A 27611-nucleotide genomic window follows, 5' to 3' on the forward strand; every position below is an offset into this window, starting at 1 on the left:
TAATGGAAAAACAAGGAAAAGAAGATTGCAATACCAATTCTGTAAAAGATTTGAATAAAACGGAACCATTAAATTCCGGTGGTACATGTACCATTCAAATATCAAGTTCCGATAACAACACAATGAAATCAATAAAAGATGATGTATCGTCGAATACAGATCGGGAACCGTCAATTTCGTCAGTTGCTACAACTACAGATACTCCAGATGATATACAAGCAAAAATTAAAGATATAAATTCGACTAATTCAAATGATAAAAGCACATGTTCAGATGAAATTGATGACAAATTACCACAGTTGAATATGCAAGACTTCATTACAACTCTAAACAAATTAACTACTGTTGTAACACATTTAAAAGACAAAGTTGACGAATTAGAAATATCTATACAAGCAAACAATTTGTCAAATGCGAGTAGTATGCAAATTTTAAATGATCGCATGACAGCTTTGGCAAAGGTGCGCATGCAACATGATCAACAGTCAATGGATAAAATGCAGGATATTGAAGTAGAAATTCAAATGTTAATAAAAATTTGGATAAAAAAGTTAACATGTTACAAGGAAAAACACAGAGCATAAGTGATAAAATAAATCTCTACGAAGTGGAAACAGTTAAATTACAAAAAAGCTTTACGCAGGTGGAAAATCTCAGTAACCAATGTACCCAAATGTTAGATGAAGATCAAACAATTCCAAAAACAACATTTGAAAATTTATTACAAGAACCTATACATAAACAAGAACAGCTTATCTTTGAAACAGAATAGCCAATAAATGCTGATTTAATTAAAGAACCACAAAATCCTGTGTATGACACACAACTGAAACTGCCTTTATCAGGAAGTAGAGTTTTAATTGCAGGAAGTTCAGTTCTAAAAGGAATAAACCCATCTAAATTAAAAGAGTATATAGATGTTCATGTTCACAGAGGAGCAAATGTTCTAGATTTGCACGATGACATAAGAAGTATGGATCTGAGTTCATACAATACAATGATAATTCATGTCGGGGGCAATGATGCAAGCAGCAAAATGAATGTACAACAATTTGTGGACATTTACCAAAAAATTATTAACTATGTAAGAAGTCAAAACTGTCGAGCAATTGTGTCTGGAATATTGCCAAGGATACAATGTGATGTCACTGAATATGACACAGTCCTAAAACAAATGTGTCATCATCATGATGTCAAATTTATATCAAATTATGAATCTTTTGTCTACAAGGATGATCATATAGCTAAATCAATTTACAATATAGATGGCATTCATCTAAATAGATATATGGAACAATAAAGCTGTTGACAAATGTAAATAAAATAATCAAAGTATTCAAGGGAAAACCACAACAGTATCATTTGAACCAACAAAACAGAAATAGATTCCAAAGTTCCGGTCACCAATATTACACAAACAACTTCAGAAGGAGCCCTATAAAACCAAGATATCAATCACGGAGTAACATGAACACAACAGAAAGCAGAAGAAATTTCAACCATTCAGGAGTCAACACTAAAAACGTAAAGGACAGGAATGATCTCAATATGAACTCTCGTGACTCGTGGGAAAACAATAATGCGCTAAATAGACAAAATGTAGATAGAGCACCATTTTTTGACTTCCATTTACCAAATTCTGTACGTGAGTCAGATTATATTCAGAGGTAGCATTTAGCTTGTTCTAATTTTTCAAACAGATATAATATTTTAAATCTGTTATGTGATCAATGTAGTAGTATACAATGTACATGTAATATAAACAACATTAATAATATTAATTGGGGAAAATCTCAAAAGAGAAATAGAAAGAGTCAAAATAAAACACATAGTTCTGTAAATAGAAGTAGAAATAATGAAGCAAGTTGGTTACTTAAAAAAGGGTTTAAACTAGGTTGTTTAAATATTCAACATTTACAACCCAAAATTGAAGAAATAAAATTCCTATTAAAATATGAACAATTATTTGATATATCTGGTATGGTAGAAACATTTTTAAATGATGAAATTGGTACCGAAACATTACAAATTGAAGGTTACAAAATAGAAAGAAAAGATAGAAACGCTATTAATGATGGCGGAGGTGTGATTGCGTACATACGAAATAGTGTATGTCACCAGAGAAGAATCGATTTAGAAATAGGTAGTATTGAATCTTTATGGATTGAAATTATTTTTCCAAACACAAACTCTATTTTAATAGGCATTTTTTATCGTCCACCGAGTTCATTGCAATCTTGGATTGATTCAGTTGAAAAAGAAATAGAAAAAGCGTCAGCAGAAAATAAAGAAATTATACTTTTAGGAGATTTCAATATAAACTATTCACATATAGATCATACAGTTGTCGGAAATCAAAAATGGAAGGACTGTATTAATTTGTATGGTTTACAACAAATTGTACATAAACCCACAAGAGTAACAGATAAATGTGTAACTACTATAGACCATATTTATACTACCGATGTAGACCATATTACAGAAGTAAATGTGCCTAGTTATGCTGTCAGTGATCATTATCCTGTTTGCGTAACAAGAAAACTTAACCCAAAAATATCAAAAATGGAGCATTTGTCCATAGAATATTTTATTGAAAATTTAACAAATACTCCTTTTCATCTCATTGAATCGATTGGAGATGTTGATGAAGCAGCTAATTATTGGTATAATCTATTTCTGAGCACCCTAGACAAGCATGCTCCTAAGAAAATTAAAAGGGTGAAAAATACTCAACAACCAGAGTGGTGGACTTCTGATATAAATAGCGCTAGACACCAAAGAGATTATTTTCATAGAATTGGGGATATATATAATTATAAAATTTGGCGTAATAAGGTCACATTTTTAGTAGAACAGGCAAAGAAAAATTATTTCCAAAATGCTATCTCAAATTGTAAAGATAGTAAAACTATCTGGAAGTATGTCAAAAGTCTAAATCCCAAAAAATTACATAATAATATCACGCATTTGGAATATAAAAATAGTGTAATTCAAAATGATGTTGATATAGCAAATACATTTAATGTGCATTTCACAAATATTGCTGAAGGTATAGTTGATAACAAATTATGTAATAATGATGAAGGTCCAAGTTTCGATGTACTCAACAAATTTGTGAAATCAAAGTTACAAAGGGGTAGTGAAAAATTCATTATACCAGAAATGAGTATTTTAGATGTAAAAATGTATTTAAAAAAACTTGACAAGTCTAAAGCAACTGGTTTAGATGATGTTGAACCAAATATTTTGAGTATGTGCAGCGATGTCATTGCACCAGCTTTAACATATTTATTTAATCTAAGCATCAAATGTGGTAAATTTCCAAGTATTTTTAAAACTGCAAGAGTTTGCCCAATTTTTAAAAGTGGCGATGCTTGTAATCCTGATAATTATAGACCAATAGCAGTTTTGCCTTGTCTCTCCAAAATCATAGAACGACATATAGCTGATAGTTTGTATATATATTTAAATAGTAATGACCTTCTTAATACTACACAGTCAGGTTTCAGACCTAAACATTCGTGCACAACTGCACTTACTAAATTAGTAGATGAATGGTTAGCAAATATAGATAATGGAGAAATAAACGGAGTTATATTTTTAGATTTAAAGAAAGCTTTTGATCTGGTTAATCATATTATTTTATTAAATAAGCTTGAATATTATAATGTTTCAAACTGTACACTAGACTGGTTTAAGTCATACTTGTTTGAACGAAGTCAACAAGTTAAGGTCAATAACGTCATGTCTAATACTAAATGCATAAAAACTGGTGTACCACAAGGCTCTATCCTTGGCCCTCTGTTATTTATTTTATATATCAATGATTTACCACTGAACATAAAAAATTCATTAATAGATCTATATGCAGATGATTCTACATTACATAGTAAAGGTAATAATGTACTTCAGTTAACTGCTAACCTTCAAAATGATATTCATGTAATTGAAAACTGGTGTTCGCAAAATTGTATGAAACTAAATGCCAAAAAGTGTAAATCAATGATTATTGGTTCAAAACAGAGGCTTTATTCAACTGGGAACAGTTTAGATATCAAAATTTCAGATGAACAAATAGAGAATGTAGATTGTGAAAAACTTCTCGGTTTATATATCGACAAAAACCTAAATTGGAATGAGCAAATAGATAAAATGTCATGTACAATATCAAATAGAATCAATTTATTACAAAAGATAAGAAAATATTTACCTATGTATATACGTATTATTTATTTTAATCCTTATATTTTGCCATTGTTTGATTATTGTTGCAATATATGGGGAAGTTGTTATGAAAGTGGAATAAATAAACTTAATAAGTTATTAAAGAAATCTGCTAGGGTTATAGTAGAAGCTGACATAATGACATCATCCAGTTTGTTGTTTAATAGTTTAAACTGGTTAAATGTGGAAAAACGCATTCAATATCAAAAGGCAATACTTGTATTTAAATCATTAAATGATATGGTTCCTAACTATTTACAAGAAAACTTTCATTTTATTGGTAATCAGAATTATAATTTACGTTCGGCTGATGAAAAACTATTAAATCTTCCGAAACCAAAAACAAACTTTTTAAAGAAAACATTTACATATTCAGGTTCTCAAATATGGAACAGTTTACCAAATGAAATAAAAATGAGTAATACACTTGTATCTTTTAAAACAAAATGTTAGAAAATTTTCATCAATAGTGCAAATTAATATGCTTTTTCATTATTATCTAGATACAATTGTATATTGTGTATAATATATCATTATAATATTGTATGTACTTATAAATATGTTATTATTATTTTGAGGACTCTCAGGAAGATTAGTTTTAACTAATGGGATTATCCTCTTGAAATAAAGATTATTTATTTATTTATTTATTTACACATGAGAGCGCTAACAAGACCCGACGGACGGACGCACAGACGGACGGACGGACGGTGTTTCTATGTCCCCTGCAACGCGTTGCGCGGGGGACAAAAAAGAAGGAGACACAGGTCTTTAGAACTTTGTACTCAGTTGAAATAAAAGATTCTATTTATGTATTCCCCACATACAAATTTCCTTATCTGTTTTGTATGTCAGTCCATCATATATGTATAATTTAGCTAAAAATAAAATCTTTCACATTCACATAGATGGGAAACAAAGAAAAATGACAGAGGTAATTGATTATGGCATGGTATTGGTTGCAAAAATTTGATATTTTTCATTTAAATGCAATATTTTTCATTTAATTGGTATATTTTTTCATTTATATGCAATATTTTTTCATTTATATGCAATATTTTTTCATTTATATGCAAAAATTTTTCATTTGTATGGTATATTTTTTCATTTAAATGGTATATTTTTTCATTTATATGCAATATTTTTTATTTTAATGGTATATTTTTTCATTGATATGGCATATTTTTTTCATTTAAATGCAATATTTTTTATTCAAATGGTATAATTTTTCATTCAAATGGTATAATTTTTTATTCAAATGGTATAATTTGTCATTCAAATGCAATATTTTTTATTCAATTTGTATAACTTGTCATTGTACTGCAATATTTTTCATTCAATTGGTATAACTGTCGTTTTTTTATTTATATGCAATAATTTTTATTTATATGCAATAATTGCATTATGGGAAATTGTTTGACGTCACAAGGTCAAATTTGCAACAACGTTTGTGATTGGTCGATATAGTCGAAAATGGCAGCCCCTGCTTGACTCACATGTTGAAGTTGTACGTTTGATTAGCTGTTGATAGATATATGAGAAGGTAACGCTTTGTGTAACTGTTTGCATTCCCCCTTTCTTTCTCAACACGAATGCATGACCAAGAATTAAAAAAACGCGTCGCCCCACTAACTAAATCTTGCGTTCTTGCGAGTCCGGCATTGCAGGCTGTTACTGTTAGTGTTACTGTTCGGATTATGTACCCTTGTGTTGATTCAATACTAAACATATGGAAAGTTTATAGAAAATCCATAGTCCAAATAATTATGACGTCTGGCAAGGCTATTTTGATTTTTTTCTTGGACGCCTTCCTGCGACCAAAATAGCCTTGCCAGACGTCATAATATTATTTAGACTAGAACATCCACAGCCTTTTCTATTTATCCTTGTTCCCTCAAATAAGGCAATTTAATGACTGATAGATATAGGATTATTGCGAGCATTGAAATTTTCTCAAAACAAGTTTATTACTGTAGTTATAATAATAGTTAAAACAAATAAGAATTTAGCTCAAATTAAGTACACCTTTTAGGGTGCACTTGACAGGCTCAGCACCAGATGTTTGGGAATTTACAGGTTGCTTATATTTTTTTGTAAACAATTAATAAACACAAGCACATTTTAGAAAAGCAAGTGAGTAATCTATGTTTGAAATTTTATAACAAAAATCTCAATATTGAAGGCTGTGGATTTTCTATAGAAATCTTGGTTTATTTGCCACAAAGTACTCGCTTTGTTTATAAAAAATCCGTAAACCAGAACTGGAACAGTTGCGGTACATCTAATAACCAATGTAAAAAAGTGCCGAAATATGCACCACAATGGCCGTTTATGGAAAAATTGGAATGTGTTCTAGTTCCCATCTCTGAATCCCTGAAGTAGATTTTTTTTCCACGTCCCACTGTGGTTAATAATTACTATATGTCTTTGCATATTTCAAAACATATTTTTCTTCAGGAATTCTTAGCTCTCTAGAACTTTTATTTGTCAGCATATTTTGTTCATATTTATACACATAATGAGAGCTATATATATATTCATAGCCTCTCATAGGACAATTTCGAATTTCAGCCAGATTCACTTTTATTTCAAGGAGAAATTGCCCTTTATATGATTGAAAATGTGTCGTTTTCAACGTGTTAGCACTGACTAGGATTATACCCCGCTTTAAAAAAAGGGGGGGTATACTGTTTTAACTCTGTCTGTCCATCCATCTTTCCATCAGTCCGTCCCATGAATATTTTTGCATTTTTACTCAGGAACTACAATACAATGATTTCTGAAATTTGGTTTCAGGGTTTATGTAATTCAGCTATACCGTGTGATGTGTTTTCAGATTCATCACTCAACAACTTCCTGTTAACCGAACACTTGTATGATTTTACACATGATAGCCAAGTTGAAAATTTTCATCACATTTTTTCAGGAACTACAATACAATGATTTCTGAAATTTGGTTTCAGGGTTTATATAAGTCAGCTATACCGTGTGATGTGTTTTCAGATTCATCACTCAACAACTTCCTGTTTACCTAACACTTGTATGATTTTAAACATGATAGCAAAGTTGAAAGTTTTCTTCACATTTTTCAGGAACTTCAATACAAGGATTTCTGAAATTTGGTTTCAGGGTTTATATAAGTCAGCTATACTGTGAGATGTGTTTTCAGATTCATCACTCAACAACTTCCTGTTTACCGAACACTTGCATATTTTTACACTATTAATATTATCCACTTGCGGCGGGGGTATCATCAGTGAGCAGTAGCTTGTAGTTTCACTTGTTCTATTTATTGAATGGATTAAATTTATATTTACATTAGGAAAATGGGGAAGGGGAGGGGGGAATTAGTCCTTTAATATACAAGTAAATATTCCAAATTGTATGTTGAATGTGTCACCATCTTGTTGGTGTTTTGTTCTCTATCCATTGATTTTCTCTCTTTATGGCACCTCGGTATGGATACTTTTGCTTAAAATGCATAAGCCCAAGAACAGGATTTATGGCTCTTTGTTTGACAGAAAAGTGTCATTTTTATACGCCTGTCTAATACCGGACATTTTATTGTATACCGTTGTCTGTAACTTTGGTGAATTGTTTATATCTATTGACATACTGTATATGTGACTTTTTCGAATTTTTTTTAATTTCACAGTTTATGTTTCTGTGTCATGAATTTTTATGCCTAAAAAAGGTGGAATTTTCCAGTTTCCGGACAATCACTCATAAACACTTTCACAAAATTTTGGTGAATTGTTTATACATGTTATATCTGTTGGCTTAAGGTACCTTCCAATTTTTATAAATTTCAGATTATACGTTTTCCAGTAATGAACTTTTATACTTAAAAAAGGGTGGAACAATAATAACCCTAAAACACTTTCACCAACTTTCATGAAACTTTGGTGAATTGTTTATATCTATTGATGTAAGATCCCTATTGACAACTGTCAAACAATTTAAATGAGAAATCTAACCGCTTAATTAATGTAAAAAAAAATCATTTAAAGCATAAAGACCAGCTAAAGGGGCAATGGGCTTATCATGTACTTATATCACAGCTCTTAATTCACTTATATAAGGATTCTACAATTTTTGTTTGTTGATTGATTCATGAAATTTAAAAGCATGCAGCTTAATATCCATTAATTCATAGACAGGCTTGAGTGTCAGCCAGATTTGTCATATAGAATAAGAGTTATGGTCTTTTATATGACTGAAAATATCAATTTCTTACTTGCAAGTACTCTAGACTTTGTATATTTAAAACACAAATATCCCTTGGCTCTATAACAAGTTTTAGTGATCTCCATTGATAAAAATTAACACGTATGGCTCACACTCCATTCTGTTCAGTCAAATTTTCTCCAAGTTGATTCCATTTTAACCCTTTTTTGTGACACAATGAATTGGAAATTAAGTATCTATGACAGCATGTTACAATTCAATGAATTAAATTCATTATGACTATTTTATCAAGTCGGGTTGCACAAACAAACACTTTTTGAATAGATCTTCAGGTAGGAGTTTGACTCTATTTCTGGTCTGAAGTCTTTTGTCAATTTGAAAAGTAGTCGATTGGGTTATCAATAGATTATATATCCAAGCATATTTATAGATTATCCAAACCTTTTTTGTGTGTCAAATATGCTTTGTGGGACTGAGTCAACCCACCATTCTCTGCAATATGTCAAATACTAAAAGTGTATCCATATTGGTCCTTCAATGTACAAAATGTATCTACTGATAGAAGGTTCAACACACTGCCAGTCAGGGGTACTACTTGTACAAGTAATTTTTATTTACTTGAAGAAGTAAATATTAATATACTTATATAAGTAAATTTGTAGGATACTTATACAAGTGTATTTTATTTACTTGTATAGGTAAAAAAAAAAAATTGGGCTTAGTTATGTCCCTTAGACATTCAGATTTTTTTTACTTATACAAGTAAAAAAGTCATCCTATCTTCTTTTCTTGAATTCTTAGGACTTCTTTGCTCTAATAGAATTTTTGATTGTTTGTCCTTTGCAGATGTCTTTACATATCATTTAAGTGTAATGTCATGGACAATGAAAATCTCATTTGTCTGTTATCTTCAGAACACTGCTCATTTACAAGCCCCCAAGGGGCAATTTTTGAAGGCCTTGCGCAAATACTTAAGATCTTTGCCCAATCAGTTTCTTTGTTGAATTAATGAGACGAAACATTGAACTCTAATCAAAGATTATGAGCTAACCTGAGAAAAATTGTTAAAGGCATGTTTTTACACCTCAAAACTTGAGAATTTTTGTGGGATTGTAAAAATAATTTACTTATACAGGTAAATTTTTGAAAAAATTATGGGGAGATTATTCAAACATTATTATTAACTTATATAAGTTTATTTTATTTACTTCTTCAAGTAAATAAAGATTACTTGTACAAGTAGTACCCCTAACTGACTGCACTCCACAGGAATGTTGCAAAGACTGTTCTTATTATTTAGTCTCCCAAACTAATTGTTTTTGCTCTGTTCATATTACTTTTATTATTATTTTTCTTTTTCTTCCGATACGTTTTGAAAAATAAACTTGCTTGTCAGATATACTTAGGGTTCATAAAATGTTAGACTAATTAATATGATTAGGGGAGCCATCAATCTTTCGTTTGTGCAAGCAGTATCGGGGTTTATTAAGGGGTATTTTGGGGAGGCATAAGGAAGGGACAGTTTTACTACAGAACCCTATGGGATTATATTTTTTTTTAATTTTTAAATGACTATAATGTTGAAGGCCGTACATTGACCTATAATTAGTATTATTATACTGGTTATTTACTTTTATAAACTTTTATTTGGATTGAGAGTTGTCTCTTTGGCATTCACACAACATGACTTCCTATATCTATAACTTGAAAACAGCAAGTGAAAGACACATAGTCTTCAAAAATGATCACAGGATAATAAAACTAAAGGTGAGTCCCTGGGTCACTCCACCCCCTTCAATTTGAGAATGTGCTATTATTTTGTAAATGGTTCAGATCCCCACCCCTAAACCATATATACTTTAGTTTGGGACAGTTAAACAAATGAAATTAAAGGGAAGTTGGGGGTGTGTGTCATTCCCATCCCCTCTAGTTTGCAAACTTGTAAACGGTCAAGATCCCCACCCCTATATCATATATATTCTTGTATGGGACAATTAAACACATCAAATGAAAAATAGGGAGAGTCCATCGGGGTCACCCCTACCCCATCATGTTTGAACATATTTTAAATGGTTGAGATCCCCACCCCTAAACGGTAAACCACTTATTCTTGTATGTGACAATAAAACAAATAAAACGAAATATTACATGTAGGGGACGTCTATGGGGAGCATCCCCACCCCTTATGTTTGATAAATTGTAAATGGTCAAGATCCCCACCCCTTAACCATATTCTTGCATGGGATAACAACGCAATTCAAATGAAATATAGGTGAAGTCCGTGAGGGTCACCCCCACCCCCTCATGTTTGATAAATTGTAAACGATCCAGATATTTGTCCCTAGACCATATATATGTTCTTGTATGGGACAATAAAACAAATCAAATGAATTTGTGACCATAGGAATTGCAAATTAAGGGAGCTTTGTTTGGGAGACTTCGTAACAGCATCTTGTTACAATTACTTCTTGTTATAAATGCCATTATGGGTTTCTTGGGCACTCAGATACATTGTAACACAGGCCCATGGTTGCTAATTTTTATAAAAATGGACAATTCTTACTTCCCTGTATATCTGGCTGGGAACCCAAGTGCCTGTGAAATATAAATAGAGAGGAGAGGATAGGGATATACATGTATTAGAAAAAATATTCAAAATCAATGCCAATGGAAACCAGTATTATATGCACAAGTGAGTTAAAATAGTCCAGTTGTGTTCCCAAATTTCAAATATTTGGTGGCAATTGTCATGATATTTTAGGTGAACGATTCAGACTCTGATCAATAATTGGTTTCCATATTTCTGTTTTTAGGTTTATATGATGTCAGGTCATATAAAGCATGTAAAGGTTTCACATAGTGAACTTTGTTATGATGCTGAGGTCTTATTGCAACTTAAAGAAGACGTTTTGGAGAGGGAGACACTCAAATCACAGTTTCCTTCAGCAGTGGGTTTGAGGTACCATGTAGGAGGGGTGTTGAAAGCCGTTGCAGCTGATACAAGAGGGTTTTCTTCTCCAGATGGAGGTTGGGGAACAAGAAGATATATTGTTGTAACAACAGCAGAATGTGCTGGTATGTACATTCATGGTTGGTAGAAAAATCAATTATTTTTTTGTACAACAGAACTACAGCATGTACAGGTGCTGAGCTCTTTGTATTGATGAAACTCAACAAAAAACCTAATAGCTTGGCAAAGATCAGTTGCCCACTTTTGTTGTAGATTGATGAAAAAAAAAGTTCAATGAATTATGTCTCGAACAGGCTCTTTTTAAACCTATATCTTTTGAGCAAATTCTCTGATTTTTTTTTGCAATACTATAGAAGGATTTAAAAGTATTAGTTGATTGTTCTTTAGGAACTTTGAAAATAAGATATCTGAGTACTATACGATGACTGTGAGTGATTTTGAGCTTTCTACCCAATACTGTTTTGGAAAATAAGGGGTGAAACAGATGATAAAAAGGGTGAAAGGATTTTTGATACCTAATTAACTTCAGTACTTTTAGACGAGTACATGACCGCCAAAAAATGTGTTGAAAAATTATGGTATGATACCGTGTCTTTAAGTTGTGATACATGTACCTGAAGTAATATCTTTCCAAATAATTGTCTAGTTTAAAATTTTGTCATGATAATCGCCAACTGCTTTAATTTTATCTTTTTAATTTTACTATGATAATATTTACTTAATATAGGACAAGCAAGAGATATCATTGGCAACAGGCCAAGTACAAGTGGATTGGCTCAGCAGATTGCTTCTGTGTTTAAGTCGTCAAAAGCCACTTCACACCCAAGGACACATTTCTCACCAATACAGGGAGCTGCCTCCAGAAAAGACATCAGACAACAAATGAAGAAGAAGAAGAAGTTATTTGAAAAGTCATATAAAGTTGTTTTTATTGGAAATATAAAATTGCCAGGCATTCTGTGTGCAGATATTATCCTAGAAGAAGGATTAATTAACATAAGTTCGGAGGATACAGAGGACACTATTAAAAACAAACTACTTGACATATTTGACAGTACTGACAAAGATCCCACCAAGATCAATTTTTTATCGTGCTCCCATAAAAAATTATCCAAACCAAATGTACCATCAACATTCAAATTTGATGGAATAGGGCTGAAGGCTCTGATTGGTCAAGGGAAGCTATATATGTTCTTGTCGAGGGCCCTGAGGTGTGTACATTGTATTTTATCATTCATTGTACAATATTTTCCAAAAAAATGGAATTAGAAAAATTCTGGTAGATTCAACACAAGAAATGAATATTGATATACAAAAAATAGTGTCCTGTCAAAATATGGAACAAGTGAAAAACTACAGACTTTGATTAAGAATATTACATGCAACTTTAATTCAGAATTACTGGAAAATAACATGAACAGTTTAAACGAAAATAACAAACTTTTTCTTTTATACAAAAATATTAAAGTCAAACAAGACCAAACATTTTATCTTCATCCAAATTTTTGAAACAAACTAGACGTTTATTTACAAAAAGTTAGAATTAGTTACCATAATTTGATCTTTGAAGGGCAGATAATCTAAACATACCTCAAAACAATAGAACGTTACGTCGTGTCCAACTTGTAAAATCTTAGAAGATGAAAATCACTTACTCCTCCACTGTCAAATTAATAATGCTTTACGTATAAAACCTTTTAATGACATGGCAATAGATAATCCTATGTTTCCAAATCTATCTGATACTGAAAAACTAGTAGTCCTACTAAATCCGTCAAATATAAACCAAGTGTCAGAAAAAACAGGTTCCTTTATTATGTTTTTAACAACAGTCTTTTAAGAACTGAGGACAGGGAACTCTTAGTTAGTTTTACTTGTGTATATATAGATATGTGTGTGTTCCACTCAGTTATTTTATTGTTGTTGTTATTTTTGTTTATGTTAAAAGTATAATGTTACTTATATGACAAATACAGTTTAATATTGTATAACTATACATGAAGGACAACTACACATAAGCATTGATCACAAAGTTAACTGTTACCTGAGAAAGTAAACAGTAAAACACCTACTTATAGTTGTATGACAAAATATGGGCCGCAAAATATTTATTAAAGAATTAATAACATCAAACTGTATAATGAGTCTTGAGGGAGTTGCAATATCCATTTAAAGGAAAGAAATATAATTTAATGTAATGTTCTGTTAGGGGGGATGGGTGCAGATTTTTTGCAATGTTCGTTAACACACATAAAAAGTTTTCTAATAAGTGATATAGTATCTTACTGCAAAAATATTGATAGTTGTTTTACAAGTATGAATTCATTTTTAGTTCGAAAATGATATGGACATGATGGATCAAAACAAATTAGATGACACAGACATGACAGACGAGGAACTTCCAGTATTCGGCAAGACACACTCTTTACAGGTAATTATACAGCATCATAACTTTTTAGAGCTCAAAATCATAGAACACAGGATATTACACATGTAGTTTTAATCGACAATAAATCAAACAATGTTTCTTAGTGGTGGTCGCACTATAGTAATCAGTCTACAGCTGCCACTCAAAACAAAATCATGTCTAGCATGTACCTAAAATTTGTGATAGGCTTTTATTATTTTGCATGTGGATAGATCACATGAAGGTGATGTTTCTGCTCTTGCTACATGTAGGATGATGGTCGTTTACCTTTAAGTTAGATTAATGATTTTTGGCTGGATTTTGCGAGTTGAAAAATCAGCTTAATTATAATATGTGAATGTTGGTCGCAGGGAAATACTGTATTTTTAATATTTATCTCAGGAACTAAAAATCACAGGCTCTTCATATTTGGTATGCAGCTTCTGTATGGGCTCTCACATCAATGAGATGTGATTTCAGAGTGAGGTTTGTAGCTCTTCTTCTTCTTGATTAACAAAAACTGGCCCTTTCTGTCTTTGACCAATTTTAATTTTACATGATTCATGCTTTCCTATATGATGTGTTCATATGGAATCATTTTTTTAAGAATGTCTTTCTGTTATTCTGTTTTGTATGAAAAAATAATTTGTACATTTTATAAATACAGGATAAAAACAATATTTGTACAGTGGCAGAAAATTGTATTCGTACTCGACACACAACAGGTATGAAATGCTTGGTAATCCTATCATACTCACTCTATGTACCTATAGATTAATATTCTTATCCAAGTGCACTTCATGTATATACTGATACATATAATATATTTTTATGTCGCCTGTGTTTTATATAGGGGTCACTTTGACAAAATCCATCTTTCCAAGACCTTTGCCGCATATGCACCGCAATGTTGTCACACATTTTCATTGCAGTTTTCTTATCAACTACATGCAGCAGACTTAATATTTTGGAGAATGCTTTATCTCGAAGTACTATGACGCGTAAAGCATTTTCATGGCTTTGCTTATGTACTTCCTATTTAATACCAAAAACTTTGATATTTAAGGCATGCTGGTCAAATATGTATGCAAAATTTCATTGCAGTTTTCTCTACAACTACATGCAGTACAGACATTTGATATTTTGCACCTCTATGCTTTATCCTTTAGAATTGTTTTTCATTGCTGTCACTCAACTACATCCTGTTTATCAAAAACTTTGAAATTACACATAGTGGACTGTGGACATAAATAATGTGTGCAATGCTATCAATAAAATGCAGGCGACATACAGGTTCCCTCGAAGACAGTACAGTCTAGTTTGTAATTAACAATTGTGCATGTAACACTAAATAGCAATCTTGTGACACATTCAGATAAATGGATCATCATGATGATGTTAACGTTAAGCTTTTCATGAAATAAATTTTATATCTTTTGCCCCTACAACAATTTTTTTTTTATATAGATCGATCGACTCGCTGACGTTCATCCTTTTATAAAACATATTTTCATGACCACACTTTGTTAGCTAAATTCATGCATTTTTAAAAATGATTTTTTAGTTTGTTTATGGTTGTGACATTTACCATATTAACACTTTTCAGAAGAAAAATGACACCTTTGCATTAAAATTATGAGGGGGGATGTCTAGGAAAGGGAAAGAAAAAATATTGAGTATCCATGTCTGAAAATGAGCAAACAACATTGGGCCATGTGAGCTATTGTCGTCACTGAGCGTCCGTCCTTGTCGTAAATTTAAATAAAAATCTTCTCCCACTACTGAACAGATTGGGACCAAACTTGGCAAAAACATTATCAGGGTTTCTATTTAAAATTGTAAGGAAAATTTTGATTGGTCAAAAACATGACTGCCATGGCTAAAAATAGACCATGGCATCCAACACCTGGGTTTTGCATGTAACTTAAAAACTGTTACAGATATCAAAATTCTGGTATAGGATTAAATTGATCAGTACATAATAAGATCTACCCATACAGACATTTTAAAGTCAATCTGATATTAACCAGTCCAGGTGGTATGGCATTTTATTTAATTTTTCTCTTTTGTGCACTTGAAAACTGCAAAATGAAAATTGCAAATTGTTCAGCTCATTAAGATCTACAAAAAAGTCTGCAGGGGCAAAATTGTCAGTTTTATTGTACATGTACATGATGTATCTCACTTTAAATACTTCAAGTTTTGTATTCTTCGCATATTTTTGCTTATGACTCTGGAAAACGGTACATTAGCTAGATCCAAAAAATTGCAAATTGTTCAGTTGATTTAGGGCTACAATGAAATCATCAGGGGCAAAACTGTCAGAATTTCACATGTTTTTGCTTGTATCTTGAAAACAGTTACACAGTTTTATAAGCACTAATGTTGAGCTCATCTACTAGAGCTTTAAAAAGTCCTCACAACAAAAAATAAAAAAATAACAAACAATAGGTCTTAGCAGTGGGGTACAGAATAAAATAAAGGGGTCAATATGCATTTATTTGCTTATTTTTGCATGTAAACTATTGTATCAAAGTTAAAAGAATATGAAAGCTATTTTAATGGTAAACATGATATTCCGAGTTGAATTGCAATTAAATGTACACTTCTTTTTTCATATGTAAATATGCAGATACCCCAAGCAGACACAAATGCAAGTATGAACAGTGACCAGGAAAATACAGGCTCATCCCCAGTTAGTATTTACGATTTAAGTTTTAGACTTTTTGTTGTTGTTTTTTTGTGATGAAATGAATAAACACTCATGGAAATATACAATATGGTTATTGTTGTGCTCCACAACATATGCTTTATTTTAAAAAAAAATGGCATTTGCTTCAATGACAGTGTTAATGTTTAATGTAAATCTAATTGCAAACAGCATTCCATCATGTGCTATAAGTTTTAAGTGTACACAATGAAACTACTTCCCGAACAGCTCTTTGTACATGTTGTATGCAATAAATTAAATTAGTGTTAAGAGAGAGTCATATCTCTTGCATGTAAAAGACACCCTTGTAGATTTCGAAAAAAAGAGCAGGGTAATGCCGCTACAAGCAGCACTAGCACCTGCAAAGTGGAAAGGGATTAATATAAGATGAAAAACTTGTTTCCCAATCCAGTATAAATAAATATGTTTAAACTAATAAATTATTATTTGCAGTATTCTATGAATTTAGTGCTAAATATTACTTCAATATTTTGAAGTGTATGTTTCTGGTGTGTATTTTTGACACACTCCTGTAGGATAATAATCCTGAAGGAATTTATTGAACTAGGATAATATAGTTTTATGAATATTGTAGAAACCACAAACAGACATCACCAAAACTGTGCAAAGTCAGGATATAGTGGAAGATGATCCGGAAGGTGATCGGGAAGATACAGGCACACCGACAGTTAGTATTTACATGTAACTTAGCTATTCCATTAGAATGGATGTGAAAAGGTTTTATTATGAAATGTGTGTCATGCATCATTTTAACAAACTCATTACATATCATGACCTCAAATGTGATTGCTTTTTTAAGATCATAGATTGATTGTCATGGGCAAACAGAACTTCAAAATTTTCAGTTTGTTTCATCCTTGTGAGCACTCTGGATTTAATATATTTCAATGGACTTTGATTTAAACTAGTTACAGAGTATTCTACATGTTCTAGGAGGCACTATTGCAAAATTTGCATTTTACATACAACATGTACAAATGCCGCACTGAAAATTTGTTATTGCATTAAAAGAAAGGCCCCAAATTTATTTCAATCTCTTGTTCTAAATAGCTGTTTACGCCACAGGTGATCAATTTTGATTTAAATCTACCAGTATCAGTTCTGAACTGAGTTTCTGTAATCTTTAGTAATGGACAATTCAGATATTTCAACGCCTGCCATCACTATTATTAAAGAAATGTCAAAAAGAAAACAAAAGTGCCTAGGGAGATTTCATTTCAGAAAAATGGCAGTATTAACTGAATCTGTAAATAGTGAGCAGCAGGTCTTAGAAAGTGAAACCTGATTTAGATGACAAGCAGTATACATTTGTTAAAAAATCAAAATGAATTAAAATAACATGCATGTATGATAAGTTGAAATGCTATATGTGCTGACCAAGAATACTCTGCAATTGTTTTACAATTTAAAATTGTTTAATTTTAAGACGGATTACCCTGTTTTATAGATAACATTTCATCCATCGTGCTTAGAACGTAGAGAGCGTAGATCTCGATTAAGCTTGCGGTCATCCACTGGTAATGATGCTCCGGCATGTCCTTCAACTTACAGGTATTTTATTTGTAGATAATCTGGACACAATTTCTTGATATAATGAATCACTGTAACCTATATTTTTTACTTGACTGATTTACATTTAAGTTTACTTCCAAGTTCACATCTTTCTTAGTATTAATACCAATTCACATACAGAATTTTTTTCTAATAAATGCTCACAAATCTACAACTTTTTTGTCATTCACAGCAAGCATTGGAATTTAACTCTTAAAACAACTCTTATACATTCTGCTGATCCCTGATTTGACATGTCAAATAATTTTCAACAAATGGCTGATTGTTTTTAGATAACTTCATTCGTAAATAGCTCGCCATCCAGTCTTAGTCATTTGTAAAGCATTGTTAACTTAATGTAACAACACAAACACTATTCGTACAGAATGTACAATAGGTTAATCAAACCAAGATTTATTTATTACTTAGGTCATATGTCCAGCTGTTTGAAACTGAAATAGTAACAGTTGATGACTCTGATGATGAAGGTGACAAAACCATACCAATGGATGTGTACGTATTTGAAGATTTCATGTTTATTTATGTATACTTAAATTGCACTAAAATTGGGATTGATTTTGGGAGTTTTGGTCCCAACAGTTTAGGAATTAGGGGCTAAAAAGGGCCCAGATAAGCATTTTTTTTTGATTTTCGCACTATAACTTTAGTTTAAGTAAATAGAAATCAATGAAATTTAAACACAAGGTTTATGACCACAAAAGGAAGGTTGGGATTGATTTTGGGAGTTGAGGTCCCAACAGTTTAGGAATTAGGGACCAAAAAGGGGCCCAAATAAGCATTTATCTTGGTTTTCGCACAATAACTTTAGTATAAGTAAATAGAAATCTATGAAATTTAAACACAAGGTTTATGACCACAAAAGGAAGGTTGGGATTGACTTTGGGAGTTTTGGTCCCAACAGTTTAGGAATAAGGGGCCCAAAGGGTCCAAAATTAAACTTTGTTTGATTTCATCAAAAATTAAATAATTGGGGTTCTTTGATATGCCGAATCTAACTGTGTATGTAGATTCTTAATTTTTGGTCCCGTTTTCAAATTGGTCTACATTAAGGTCCAACGGGTCCAAAATTAAACTAAGTTTGATTTTAACAAAAAATGAATCCTTGGGGTTATTTGATATGCTGAATCTAAAAATGTACTTAGATTTTCTATTATGGGCCCAGTTTTCAAGTTGGTACAAATTGTGGTCCAAAATTTAACTTTGTTTGATATAAAAAAAAAATTGAATCCCTGGGGTTCTTTGATATGCTGAACCTAAACATGTATTAGATTTTTGATTATAGGCCAAATTTTCAAGTTGGTCCAAATTGGGGTCCAAAATAAATCTTTGTTTGATTTCAACAAAAATTGCATATATGGGGTTCTTTGATATATGCTTAATCTAACCATGTATTTAGATTTTTGATGTTTGGGCCCGGTTATCAAACTGGTCCACATTGAGGTCTAAAGGGTCCAAAATTGAACTTTATTTGATTTCCTCAAAAATTGAATTCTTGGGGTCCTTTGATATGCTGAATCTAACCATGTATTTTGATTTTAGATATTGAACCATAATAGGTAATGTCCAATTTAAAATTTAAAGTTTTTAAGTTTAAGTTCTTAGACCACATTCATTATGTGTCAGAAACCTGTGTTGTGTCATCTATTTTTTGTTCATTTTAGTGATATCAGTTTGCCAGAGTTATTAATAAAGTTACAGTCACAGGTTGACCTGGAGAAGATAACGAAATTCAATATCAACAGAAACCTTGTTTTAGATGGTGCTCAGAGAGCCATCAAAAGGAAATCCTTCTGTGCTAAAAGCAAGATAAGTGTGAAGTTTACGGACGATGTAGGAATCGCGGAATTGCCATAGATGAAGGTGGACCAAAAAGAGAGTTCTTGAGAATGCTGATGAAAAAGATCCAATACCTGCACATTTTTGAAGGTCCTGAAAACAGAAGAATTTTGGCCTATAGTACATCAGGTACGATTCCAGTGATATTGTTGGCTTTTTTCTAAACTACCTCTACCCTTTTTTATTGGGAAAATATGTGTCATTTTCATCAAATTGGGAAATTTAAATTAACCATGAATTTGACTGAAACTTCAATGGCAAACCCTGCTTTAAAATAAGACCTCATTTTGTCAGTGATGATACATAAATAGACCCTCAAATCTGCAAGTATAGTCATTTTAGGCATGAAAAATGTTTAAATGAGTGTTTTTCAGTTTGTATTCATGCACTTCATTCATTTCTACTGAGACAGCACTGTTTGGGAATAAAATTGTCTTTTTGGGAATAATTTTAAGCCATTATTTTTTTCAAATTGGGATTCTTCTCCAGGGGAAAAAGCCTTTATTCTCCACTAATTTAAGGCAAACAATATCACTGATGATTATATTGTCTCATCTTGGTGAACGATTAAAAAAGGAATTTCATGTATTCTCTATACAGTTACATTTTTATGTCTCCCACTTTATAGGGATGGAGAGGTATTCTGTCATGTTCAATTATCAATCATCTGGGTCAAGGTTTGCAATTGTTTCTCCATAGGCCGTAATGGTAACGTTTTCTTCTGTTGCTCAGTCCATATCGTTAACTTGGATATATATGATGGCTCGTTTTGAAGCTGAGACATTTTTATACGCCCGTTTTCGGGACGTATTATGGTATACCGCTGTCCGTCCGTCTGTCCGTCTGTCCGTCCGTCCGTCGTCAACATGTCGGACATTAATTCAAAAATGCTTTAACCAATATGCATGAAACTTTGGTGAATTGTTTATATCTATTGACGTGAGCTCCCTTTCGTTTTTTATAAATTTCAGATTTACCATTTCTGAGTTTTGGGGTTTTATTCATTAAAAAAGGGGGGATTTTCAAGTTTTCGGACAATAACTCAAAAACAATTTCACCAATTTGCATGAAACTTTTGTAAATTGTTCATATCTATTGACGTGAGCTCCCTTTTGTTTTATATAAATTTCGAATTCACCATTTCCAAGTTTTGGGGTTTTATTCATTAAAAAAGGGGGGATTTTCCAGTTTTCGGACAATAACTCAAAAACAATTTCACCAATTTGCATGAAACTTTTATGAATTGTTCATATCTATTGACGTGAGCCTTCTTTGTTTTTTTATAAATTTCGGATTTACCATTTCCGAGTTTTGGGGTTTTATTCATTAAAAAAGGGGGGATTTTCCAGTTTTCAGACAATAACTCAAAAGCAATTTCACCAATTTGCAAGAAACTTTGGTGAATTGTTTATTTCTATCGACATGAGCTCCCTTTTTATTTTTATAAATTTCAGAATATATATTTATGGGGTTTTATTCATTACAAAAAGGGGGATTTTTCAGTTTTCAGACAATAACTCAAAAATGCTTTCAGCATTTCAGCATTTTTTATGAAACTTTGGTAAATTGTTTATATCTTTTTTTGTAAGCTCCCTTTTGATTTTTATAAATTTTCGATTTTTCATATTTCAGAGTTATAAGATTTTATTTGTTTATAGTCTGACAACACATGTACTAAGTATTGCGCAACAGCACAGTGTATTGCACAACAGCAAAAAATCTTTCATATAACCAATTTCAAGTTCTTTGACTACATTTATTCACAAACCTATAATATATCAAATATTTAATTACAATCCAAATTCAGACCTGTATCAAGCTTGAATATTGTGTCCATTTTTGCCCCAACTGTTCAGGGTTGGACCTCTGCGGGCGTATCCAGCTGCGCTCAGCGAAGCAGTTTATTTTATTTGTGGTTAAATTTTCAGGGTACGAAGTGAGATTACTTTTTCTGTAAATTAGCAAACCCAGAGTATTCTTTCGTGATGCGGCTCCTTGTGGTCAAAAATCCCTGTTTTAACACAATAAGTTCTTTGAACTTTTAATAGCTCCATAGTTTTTACACATTTATTCTATGTCCCTCTACTTTCCTTATCACCACAAATGGTTAAGCTCAATAGAAACATGTCCAATATCAATACACAGAGATTTCTTTTACACATTACTTGGGAATCCTCATCTAGAGCTGGTGCATTAGGGATCTCTCACAATAACCCTCACACCATTTACAATAGGGGACACTTTGGGGATCTAGACACTTGTTACAGTTTTAAAGGGAAGGACCATTTTTATGCCTCATTTATGGGCATTATGTTTTCTGGTCTGTTCGTTCGTTTGTTCGTTTGTTCTTCCGTCCGTCTGTCCAGCTTCAGGTTAAAGTTTTTGGTTGAGTTAGTTTTTGATGAAGTTGAGGAAACTTAGTATACTTGTACCTTATGATATTATCTTTCAAATGTTAATGCCAAATTAGAGTTTTTACCCCATTTTCACGGTCCACTAAACAGAAAATTATAATGCAGATGGTGCATCCATGTATTAGGGACACATTCTTGTTTTCCTTCATTTTGCTTCTGATTTCTGGAAGGTCTGTGAAACACAAAACAAACATGATATATATTATATCACTGAATCAGGGATTGATAATATATAGTTATGAATAGTAAAATTTATTCTTTGACATCTATCATGTCTATTAAGGCCTCTTAATGTTAAATTTAATATATCTTAAATCTTTTATCACATTTCAGCAAAATATTTAGTTTTGTTTTATTGTAGCCCTAGAAGACAATCTGTACAGAGATGTTGGATTATTCTTTTCCCTATCCATTGTACACGGAGGACCATCAACAAAATTCCTTTCTCCAGCTATGTACAATGCGTTAGTGGGACAAGCTGGAGAAAGGAATATTGAAGATATAACAGATGGTGACTTGAGAGGAGAAGTTCAAAAGGTAGTATTTAGAAAGTATTGGATTGATAATAAGAATTGTTATAGAAAATAGGGGTAGAATGCAGTTTTTGGCTTATAACTCAAAAACCAAAGCATTTAGAGCAAATCTGAAGAGATTAAATTGTTAATCAGGTCAAGATCTATCTGCCCTGAAATTTTCAGATGAATCTGACAACCCGTTGTTGGGTTGCTGCCCCTGAATTGGTAATTTTAAGGAAATTTTGCTGTTTTTGGTTATTATCTTGAATATTATTATAGATAGAGATAAACTGTAAACAGCAATAATGTTCAGCAAAGTAAGATCTACAAATAAGACAACATGACCGAAATGGTCAGTTGACCCCTTTAGGAGTTATTGCCCTTTATAGTCAATTTTTAGCCATTTTTCGTAAATCTTAGTAATCTTTTACAAAAATCTTCTCCTCTGAAACTACTGGGCCAAATTGATCCAAACTTGGCCACAATCATTTTGGGGTTTCTTTTTTAAAAAATGTGTCTGATGGCCCGGCCATCAAACCAAGATGGCTGCCACGGCTAAAAATAGAACATAGGGGTAAAATGCAGTTTTTGGCTTTTAACTCAAAAATCAAAGCATTTAGAGCAAATCTGACTGTTGGTAAATTGTTTATCAGGTAAAGATCTATCTGCCCTGAAATTTTCAGATTGATCGGACAACCCGTTGTTAGGGTGCTGCCCCTGAATTGGTAATTTTAAGGAAATTTTGCTGTTTTTTGTTATTATTTCGAATTTTATTATAGAAAGAGATAAACTGTAAACAGCAATTATGTACAGCAAAGTCAGACCTTAAAATGAATCAACATGACCAAAATGGTCAATTGACCCCCTAAGGAGTTACTGTCCTTTATAGTCAATTTTTAACAATTTTCATAAAATTTGTAAATTTTACTAACATTTTCCACTGAAACTACGTGGGCCAAGTTCATTATAGATAGAGATAATTGTAAGCAGCAAGAATGTTCAGTAAAGTAAGATGTACAAACACATCACCATCACCAAAATGCAATTTTGTCATGAATCCATCTGCGTCCTTTGTTTAATATTCACATAGACCAAGGTGAGCGACACAGGCTTTTTAGAGCCTCTAGTTTTTATTAAACTTTGATGTCTGATTTATATCTATTAAGATAACCTCCCTATAGGTTTTTTTATTAAATTTTTGATATATAACATTGAGTAATTATTGAAATTTATTTGTTTATAGTCTGACAACAGATTTACTAAGTATTGAGCAACAGCACAGCAAGAAATCTTTAATTGAATATAAATTCAATTTTTATAACAGATTTCAAGTTCTTTGACTACGTTTATTCAGAAACCTATATGTCAAATATTCTATACAATCCAAAGGAGTAGGTTCAATAAGACCCCTTTTTGGCCCCAAAATATAGCAGTTTTACAAAATTTTGAAAATGTAATCTTTTAGCTATTTATTGGAAAGTAGAATGCTTCTGCTACATAAATATGGACTGTTTTTGACAATACAATGCACATGTATCGGGTACTAGCATCATGAAGTCATGCTAAATTACTGAAATCTTCACAATTTTAGCATTTTGGTTAGATTTTAGATGGTTTCCATCTTAAATGAAAGTGGCCACATTCTTGTTCATTCATAATATTGAAATGTAAGTTCTATTTGATGATATTACATAACATATATAAAGGTTGAGGATGAACACGGATGCGGCCACTTTCATTTTTGACAAAAACCATCCGAAAAGTGACGTTTTCTGGCATATTTGATAGATTTTTCATATTTTAGCTTGAATCGAAGCGTTTTTTAATGACTACATCAGTTAAAATATGTCACATAAACTAATTGAATCAATTGAAATAGACACTTCAGTGTTTAAAAAGTGTCTAAAATCTTTCGTTAGATGAACCTGAAATTTGAGGCCAAAATCGGCCCTTACTGGACCTACTCCTTTAGACCGGTATCAAGCTTTAATATTGTGTCCATTTTTGCCCCAACTATTCAGGGTTGGACCTCTGAGAGCATATCCAGCTGTGCTCAGCAAAGCATTTTATTAATTTACCCCTTCAAATTGCGAGATTTAAAGTCTTGTGTGGCCATGACTTCTAGGTCAGCCAATGCTGTCATAATTGCAATTAAAATTTTGTTAAATAAAAGTAAAAATCACTATAGCTGCAACTCCTTGCATCCAGTCAGTGCAATACAGAGGGACATTTTATGAAGATGTGCACACGTAATATCACTTGCTCTGAATGTTGCATGGGGGACTGGGTGTATCTCACAATGCATGTTATTATACCGAAGGCAACCAAGTTGCGAAGGAAATGATGTTTTTGACTGGTCCACAGTCCATCCCAACTTTTTTTCAAAAATTTGCAGATAAAAGTATACCATTATTTCTGCTCTGCTGATTTGACTGAAATTATGTGCCTTCAACTTTGAAACTTCACCAATTTCACAGTCCATTGAACATGGAAAATGATAATGCGAGTAGGGCATCCCTGTACTTTGGACACATTCTTGTCATTGTTTTTATCTTTAAAAAAATTAGGGACCAGTGATATAATAAACCATGTAAAGACAGACTTTGTTTTATTTCATATTGTGACCTCATTGAGATGTGAAGCATAAAAAATATTGTTCATGTAGTAATATGAAAGTTTATTGAGTGAGGTTGTTTAGCTTTTATAGCCAACTAAAGTTCAACTTTGTTACATAACATTTAATGAATCAGTTATCCTCTTTGATTTTTGTATAATTATGACTATATGGACATTCCCTGTGATTGATCTACTACCAGCTTGGCTGTTGGTTTTGGTCATTCAATTACTTACCTGGTTTGTATAAACATGAGTAAACCTCAACTGAAGTCAACATTTTGTATAAAGTTTTTATATTTGTCTTATTTCAGAAGATGAGGATGGTGAAATTACCTTAGGTGATGTTTTATCATTTGCAACTGGAGCAGACAGTGTACCTCCATTAGGATTTGATCCATCACCATCTATTACTTTTCTTCATGACTCAGGATTGTTTCCAAAAGCAAACACATGCTCAATGGAGTTGAAGCTTCCAGTTTCAGTAGATTTTAATACATTCAAAAAACTAATGACTTTTGGAATTGCAAACTCACCAGGCTTTGGACTGGCATAAACCATTCATGGGAGCCTCTAATTTTAATACTCATCCATACTTCATCTTCATTTTTTGTCTTGCCTGGTGCAAAGGTTGTTACAAATACAAATTTGAATATTTCTGTATAAATATATTGATCATATAAATTCTTATACAAATGGTATCATGTTGTCGTTGTCCATAGACATTTGGTTTTCACACGATAACTTTAGTATAAGTAAATAAAAGTCTATGAAATTTAAACACATGGTTTTTCACCACAAAAAGAAGGTTGGGATTGATATTTGGAGTTTTGGTCCTAACAGTTTAGGAGGAAGAGGCCAAAAGGGTAAAATTTTAACTCTTTTTTTGTTGATTTCATCAAAAATTGAATTATTTGATATGTCGATTCTAACCGTGTATTTGGATTCTGAATTTTTGGTCCTGTTTTCGAATTGGTCTACATTAAGATCCAAAGGGTCCAAAATTAAACTTAGTTTGATTTTAACAAAAAAATAATTCTTGGGGTTGTTTGATATGCTGAATCTGAAAATGTATGAATTTTAATTATGGGCCCAGTTTTCAAGTTGGTCCAAATAGGGGTTCAAATTAAACTTTTGTTTGATTTCAACCAAAATTGAATATAAGGGGTTCGTTCTTTGACATGCTCAATCTAACCATGTATTTAGATTTTTGATATTTGGGCCCCGTTATCAAATTGGACCACATTAAGGTCTAAAGGGTCCAAAATTGCAACTTTATTTGATTTCATCAAAAATTGAGTTCTTGTGGTTCTTTGATACGCTGAATCTAACCATGTATTTAAATTTTGGAAAATGGACCATAAAAAGTGAATGTCCAATTTTAAACTTTTCAGCTTTTAGACCCCATTCATTCTGTGTCAGAAACCTATGCAGTTTCAACTTTTTAATCACAATCCAAATTCAGAGCTGTATGAAACTCGAATGTTGTGTCCATATTTGCTCCCACTTTTCAGGGTTCCACTTCTGCGGTGGTGTCAAGCTGTGCCCTGCCAAACATTTTATTATGTTATAGTTTTGAACAACAAGAAACTCAGGTGTATTATATGTTAAATTGTTGTTTGACTCAAACTGCACAGACATCTGAGTTTGATTATTTTGTAAAACATGTATAACAGTTAGGGAAACTGATGAGTTGTTGAAAATAAAATATTTAGATCTAATGTTATCATAATACTATGAACTTTTGTTTTGCAATTTATGGAGAACATAACTGTCAGGTTTATTTTCATTAAAATGTTTTATTAAAGTATGTGTTATGTGTATATATAGGTCCAAGTGCAAAAACCCACATTCTTACATGTATTTTTTTGGAAATTTATAATAAATTTTGAAGATTTTCATAAACACTTTTTAGCTCACCTAAGTAAAAGTCCAATTGCCATCAAGTTATGACCATCATTTGTCATAAAGTTTTCACATTTTCATTCTCTGAAACCTCTTGACAGATTTTAAGTAAAATTTGCACGAATGGTCAGTGCAAGGTCCTTAACAAATGACCCTACTTTGTTCTAGTCCAATGAAAAACATGTCCGCTAGAGCAAATCTTAGATTCTGTTTGGCCAATTTTCAAAGATTGTCT

General features: G+C 32.0%; 2 protein-coding genes across 9 annotated transcripts in view; both read left to right on the forward strand.

Annotated features, from left to right (window-relative positions):
* LOC127711078 (uncharacterized) overlaps window positions 1–27611 on the forward strand; it is a 1247322-nt gene that overhangs the window by 451645 nt on the left and 768066 nt on the right. The window lies entirely within an intron of this gene.
* Window positions 5632–27278, forward strand: LOC127711082 (uncharacterized). 5 transcript variants are annotated; one of them, XR_007986470.1, is made up of 12 exons: window positions 5635–5767; window positions 11226–11487; window positions 12111–12594; window positions 13716–13814; window positions 14458–14515; window positions 16423–16485; window positions 17096–17188; window positions 17969–18072; window positions 18502–18585; window positions 19755–20058; window positions 22705–22880; window positions 25786–27278. XR_007986470.1 is itself a non-coding variant. In XM_052217049.1 (4 exons), the coding sequence occupies exons 2-4, from the start codon at window positions 11232–11234 to the stop codon at window positions 13735–13737; spliced, it is 762 nt and encodes a 253-aa protein (XP_052073009.1). In that variant the 5' UTR covers window positions 5632–5767; window positions 11226–11231; the 3' UTR covers window positions 13738–13815. The 5 variants fall into 5 exon arrangements, 1 of the variants encoding a protein (XP_052073009.1); XR_007986472.1 differs by lacking the exon at window positions 18502–18585 and having other exon boundaries at window positions 5633–5767; XR_007986471.1 differs by lacking the exon at window positions 16423–16485 and having other exon boundaries at window positions 5634–5767.

The sequence above is a fragment of the Mytilus californianus genome, unplaced genomic scaffold, assembly GCF_021869535.1.
Source record: "Mytilus californianus isolate M0D057914Y unplaced genomic scaffold, xbMytCali1.0.p SCAF_8, whole genome shotgun sequence".
NCBI classification, from domain to species: Eukaryota; Metazoa; Mollusca; class Bivalvia; order Mytilida; family Mytilidae; genus Mytilus; species Mytilus californianus.